Source organism: Melopsittacus undulatus, unplaced genomic scaffold (genome assembly GCF_012275295.1).
Source record: "Melopsittacus undulatus isolate bMelUnd1 unplaced genomic scaffold, bMelUnd1.mat.Z mat_scaffold_56_arrow_ctg1, whole genome shotgun sequence".
NCBI lineage: Eukaryota > Metazoa > Chordata > Aves > Psittaciformes > Psittaculidae > Melopsittacus > Melopsittacus undulatus.
Genome location: NW_022994426.1, coordinates 93,485 through 98,987, shown reverse-complemented (window position 1 = coordinate 98,987; position 5,503 = coordinate 93,485). Strand labels below are relative to the sequence as shown.

Here is a 5,503-nt window from a genome sequence, read left to right as displayed (position 1 = left end):
GAATTCCTGAGCCCTGTCATTGCCTTTCTCCCCTGTTCAAGGTGCTGCTCCTCCAGTGAGCAGCTCAGCTGTCCTGGCTCTGCACTCTAGCACCCGTGCCATGGGAACACCCTGCCGGGCTCTTCTGAGACCCTCCTCACAGAGCCACCTCACTGTATCCCAGCACTGCACCTGCAGCCACACTTCTCCCCCCTGCTGGGCCAGGGGAGGGCATTCAGCAGTAGGAAGGGGCAAGGCATCTGCATCCAGTCCCTGGGATGGGGCAGCCTGGGAGCTGTTGGCTCTTGCTCCCAAAGAGAGCGTGGAGCTCCTCTTCCTCCTGCCCACGAAGGAAGGGGCTGTGTGGCTGCAGATCTTGTCCTTGCACAGGAGTTTCCTTTCAGGACTCCCCGTTTCACCCAGCATGCGAAAGGGTTGTTCTGCTCCCTTCTTCAAGAGCAACCAGCTTGATTTACTCCAAAAGCTATGGCCAAAGCGTAACTTTTGCATGTGACAAGGAAAAGCTGCTCCCTGTGCTCCAGGTCCTGGTGCAGAGCCAGCGTGAGAAGAGTGGGAAGGGTTGTGGGTACGACCCAGCAGCCTCTGTGCTCCTCTGTTACAGACGCTGACTTTCAGCTGCAATGTGCGTGAGAGGCAGAGCCAGACCATCCTCCTGTCCAACCCGAGCAGCGAGGCCTGGACCCTGCAGCCCATCATTGAGGGGAAATACTGGAAAGGGCCTGAATTTATCCATCTGGAGGCCAGGCAAAAAGAAAAGGTCTACCAGGTCACCTACAGACCCCTAACCATGAGCTCTGAGAACAAGAAGCACCAGGTACGTGAGCTGTGCCAGCGTGTGCTGACCCTCGTGGCATGACCCTTGTAGCTCACCCTGCTTTGGGCAGGAGGTTGGCCGAGATGACCTTCAGAGGTCCTGTCCAAGCTGAAGGTGTCCTGTGCCCTCTGTTGGAAGCTGGGTTTTGTGGTGGCTGGGGGCCAGGCACAGGCAAAGGGCAGATGGGAACTCGGGCCTGACACCAAACGTGTTGGAGCAGCTGACCTAAAGAGCCAGGCTTTCTGAAGGCCAAGAAATGAAGTTTGTTCTGCGCAGCTCCTGGTGGCTGCTTGTGGCAGCCCAGGGGGCTCAGAGACCCCCACGCTCAGCGCACGGCTGCACAGGCTCTCCGAGCCCTGGGCACAACCACTTGTGCCTGTCCTTGTGCAGCTTGCAGGGAGCAAGAAGGGCAAAGCTGCCCTGCAGTTTCTCAGTGCCCTCCTGGCCGTGAACAGGCAAGTGGGAAACGAGAGAGATCTCTTGACAGTCATGCAGGAGCTGTGGGAGGAGCCCTTCCTGCAGGTCTCAGGCTGGGCACATGGGGGTGACTGGCCCCTCTGCAATGGTTTCTGTGCCATAAGGGGTCAGTTCAGAAGGGCTCTGGGGTGCTGGAGCTGCCGGGTCCTTGTCCCGCTCCAGCTGACCTTACAGTAGGCCAGAAATGAGGTCAGAGATTTCTGGTCTCCGTCTCCAGGGTGCTCAGCAGATCTGTGCCCTTAGGGTTGCACGTGCTCAGTATGTCTTTAATGTAGAGCCTGGGTGAGGAGTCTTGCAGCTTTCAGCTGCTGTGGAGGCAGAGGAGATGGCAGAGGCAGGTGTCTGGGATCCACGGGCACCCAGAATGATCATGGATAAGAGCTTTCCATGGCCCACGGCTGGTGGGCCCCTGTTGTGCCAGCTTAGAGGCTGCTGTCTGGGCAGTGCTGTTGGGGCTAAGGCCAGCAGGACTGAGGCAATGGAGCTCATGAGGGACGGGCACCCCCTGCCCAGGGCTGTCCCTGCATGAGCACAGGCTGGCAGGGATGTGCCCAGGTGAGTGTGGCCAGTAAGGGAGTGTTGGGATGTGCAGAGCAGCTCTGCTGCAGGGCCCGTGTCTCCTTGCTTTGCCCAGAGATGCTGCCTCTGTGTCCTGTAGCTGTGCCATGTCCTGTGGGCCATGCACCCACTCACAACCAGCTCTGAGTAGGTGCGATGCTGGTGCCTCCTCCTGCACGGGACAGGGCTGCAGGCAGAGCTCTGCCAGCTGGGCGTGCTGGAAGTTGCTGCAGTGAGAGCCTGAGGCATGGGGCTGGCCAGGGGTGCTCCAGAGCCGACTTGTCCTATTCGTTGTCTGTAGGGCTCCATCTTCTTCCCCCTGCCGGACGGGACAGGCTTACGCTACCACCTGGAAGGAACTGCTGAAGCCCCCAGGTGTTCAGGGGCCATTTCCCGGCAGGTTCCATGCAGGAAGTGCCACACGGAGCTCATCCCTGTGTCCAACTGGCTGCACAGACCACAGAGGTGAGTCCAGCCCAGGAAGTCTGGAAGTGCCTGGAAGCTCCTTACTGAAAGCTTGTCCCTCTCCTTGGCCGTGTCTGGCCATACCCACGTTCTGCCTGTGCAGAGGCACCCTGGAGGGCTTTCCTCCAAGGGGGATGAGAGCTGGTGCCCTGTGCCTGAGGCACTGAGGGTGAGAGGGGCTGTATTGTACCCCCACACGATGGGTATCCTATGGGAGTCCTTCGTGTTGACCTTCACTGCGTCCTTCTCACCCACAGGTTCCTGGTGGTTATTGACATGCTCAAACCAGAGAATCTGGAAAGCAGTTCTGTGCTGCAGGGGTGTTCCTACATGGACGTGCCAAGCTCTGCGAAGAAGGACTACCAGCTGACCTTCCTCTCCTACAAAGAAGGAGTCTTCAGGGCAAAGGTAAGTGAGGACACTGGTCTGCAGGGCCCTTCAAGGAGCTGTTGGCTCACCGAGAAGCTACATGCCTCTTCATACCTCCACGTGCACAGGTCCTATGAAATACCGCACGTGCTTTCTGTGGTCTTGTGCTCTTCCTCGGTGGGTGCTCACAGCCATTCCTGGAAGCAGGGTGCTGAGCTCAGTGGGCTCTTTTGGGTCTGTTTTCATGTGTGGAATGAGCAGCCCTTCCCTTTCTGTCTGATTTAGGTGACCTTCCTCAATGAGACAACCGGAGAGTACTTGTTCCACATGGTGACTTTCAAGGTGGTGGCTTCAGGACCCATGGGCACTGTTCAAATGAGCACCGCTGTTCGGCAGAGAGTGTCCTCCAGCGTCAAGGTGGACAACCCTCTGCCTGTCCCGGTGACGTTTGACATCAACTGCAAAGTGCCCGACGTCAGCGTTCCCCAGCACTTTACTGTCCCTGCACAGTCGAAGGTAGGGGCAAAGCTCCTCCGGCTCCCTCTGCTCTCCCTACTCCTGGCTGCAGGGGATGCTCTTGAGGGGTGATGCCTGAAAGGAGCCATGTGGGGCTTCCTTCCGTGGTGGCAGCTCCCTGCTGATGATCTAGAGAGGGAGCAGTGTGTGAGAATATCCCCAGTGGGCATCATCCTGCGCTGGTGGAGCCTGCCCTGCTGCCCCCTGGAACACGCTGCAAGTGGGCCTCACGTGGCAGGTCCTTGTGCCACGTGCCCCTCATTTAGTGTGGTGCTTCCAGCTGTGAGTGGCTGCAGGACAAGCCTCAGCCCATGGTCAGGTTGTCTGCAGCCTGGATTGACAGGAAGTGGTGTGTGCCCTGGGGGAGCACAGGGGCTTTTTATGGTGGGAAGCTTCTGGCATCGTGCTGGAGGGCTGTGAGCTGTTGGGATCTGTCCCTAAGTGAACCGTCCCCCAGAAGGAGCAAGGCTGTGCCCGAGAGAGGGGAGTCAGAGCGGGGAAGGCAGCCCAGCCTTCTGGCACTGCCTGAGCACAGCAGGGACCAGCTGCCCCTTGTCAGGCACACGTGTTCCATGCCTCTGCCTGACAAAGTGGCTTTTTCCTTCCTTCCTCCCAGGTGGATCTTGTCTTGGAGTATCAGCCCCTGCAAACGGGTGAGAGCAGTGGGCAGCTGGTGCTCCAGAGCAGCGACTTGGGCTCTCTGTTTTACACCCTGCAGCTGAAAGCCACCTGGAGCAGGCCAGAGAAGCCCGTGTATTTCCGCACCAGGCTGGGCTCCCGTCAGACCATCACCACCAAAATACGGCATTTTGCCCAGCAGAAGACCGAGTACCTCGTACAGGTGAGCGCGGCTGCCGGGGCTCTGGCTGGGAGGCAGCTCCTCTGGCCAGCACCAGCCCTCTCCACCAAGGGCTCCAAGTGCCTCTGGCTTGGCGTGGCAGAGCCAGGGTGGCCATGTGAGCCCAGGGGTCTTCCCACTGGTGTGGGCTTGTCACCAGCTGCACTGTCCTCCCTTGCAGGCCCGTGTCTGCTGCCCTGGTTGGAGCTGCTTTTGCAGGTGCCACGGTGCCTGGGCTTGCTTCCCCCTTGCAGCCCAGGTCTGGCAGTCAGGCGTCTTGGGGCTTGGGTGCAGGGTTGTCCCTGCTGGGCACGTTTGCACAGTTCTCGTGCCCATTCCCCGCAGGCACTCACCAGGAGTGTGGTGTGGGTGGGCCAGGCCAGGGCCAGGGCACCATCGTGTTCTTCCCGAGGTGCTGGCTCTGCTGTTGTGACCCACCCCCCATGGTCTCTTGTCTCCCCTGCACAGACCGACTGTGCTGACTTCCAGACAGCAAAATCCATCAGTGCGGCACCCGCCAGTGCTGGGGGCTCGGACCTGAGCGTGGAAGTGACCTTTGAGCCCTGCCACCTGGGCGAAGCCAAGGCCACGCTGCAGCTCAGCTCTGCATTGGGCGGGCAGTACTGCATCCCACTCATCGGCCTTGCGCTGCCCCCTGAAGCCCAGGGCCCCTTCCTCATCCCAGCCGGCGGCACCACCTCCATCTCCTTCAGGAACGTCTTCCGGAAGGCCACGGCGTTCCAATACGCAGTGAAGCACCCGGGCTTCACCGTCAGGGCCCCCGAGGTGCTGCGCGCCAAGAGCAGCACCACCATCACCGTCTCCTTCGCGGGCGGCCCGGCTCCTGTCACCAGCAGGCTGGTGGTCTCCTGCCCTGGGGGCTCCTGGATCTACCACCTCCGGGGCCTGCCCTCCCCCCGCAAGTGAGCAGCTGCCCCCGGCCCTTCCTGCCACGTCCGTGCTCTCTGGAGCAAATAAATGTCATTTAACATCCTCCCACACGACGTCCTTGTCTCTAAATGGGAGAGACGTGAATTTGCTGGATGGACACCTGGTGGACAAGGAATTGGCTGGATGACTGCACGCAGAGAGCTGCGGTCAGTGGCTCTATGTCCAACTGGAGACCAGTGAGGAATGGTGTCTCTCAGGGGTCGGCGTTGGGGCAGACCCTGTTCAACATCTTTGTCGGTGACACAGACAGTGGGATCGAGCACCCTCAGCAAGTTTGCTGACGACACCAAGCTGTGTGGTGCAGTCAGCGTGCTGGAGGGAAGGGATGGCATCCAGAGGGAGCTGGACATGCTGGAGAGGTGACCAACCTCCTGAAGTTCAGCAAAGCCGAGTGCAGCTCCTGCCCCTGGGTCAGGGCAATCCCAAGCACAGCTACAGGCTGCAGGGAGAAGTGATTCAGAGCAGCCCGAGGAGAAGGGCCTGGGGGTCGGAACATGAGCTGGCTTCAGCATGGG

At 59.9% G+C, this 5,503-nt stretch overlaps 1 protein-coding gene and 1 long non-coding RNA gene across 2 annotated transcripts; both read left to right on the top strand.

Annotated features, from left to right (window-relative positions):
• The first annotated feature begins 628 nt into the window (after nt 1–628).
• On the top strand, nt 629–2,605 carry LOC117438722 (uncharacterized). The gene is made up of 3 exons (XR_004550954.1): nt 629–814; nt 2,151–2,314; nt 2,572–2,605. It is a non-coding gene; the product is annotated as an uncharacterized lncRNA (long non-coding RNA).
• Nucleotides 2,606–3,286: 681 nt separating this feature from the next.
• LOC117438708 (hydrocephalus-inducing protein-like) lies at nt 3,287–4,982 on the top strand. Its single transcript, XM_034074150.1, has 3 exons — nt 3,287–3,346; nt 3,816–4,040; nt 4,506–4,982. The coding sequence occupies exons 1-3, from the start codon at nt 3,287–3,289 to the stop codon at nt 4,962–4,964; spliced, it is 744 nt and encodes a 247-aa protein (XP_033930041.1). The 3' UTR covers nt 4,965–4,982.
• Nucleotides 4,983–5,503: the final 521 nt, after the last annotated feature.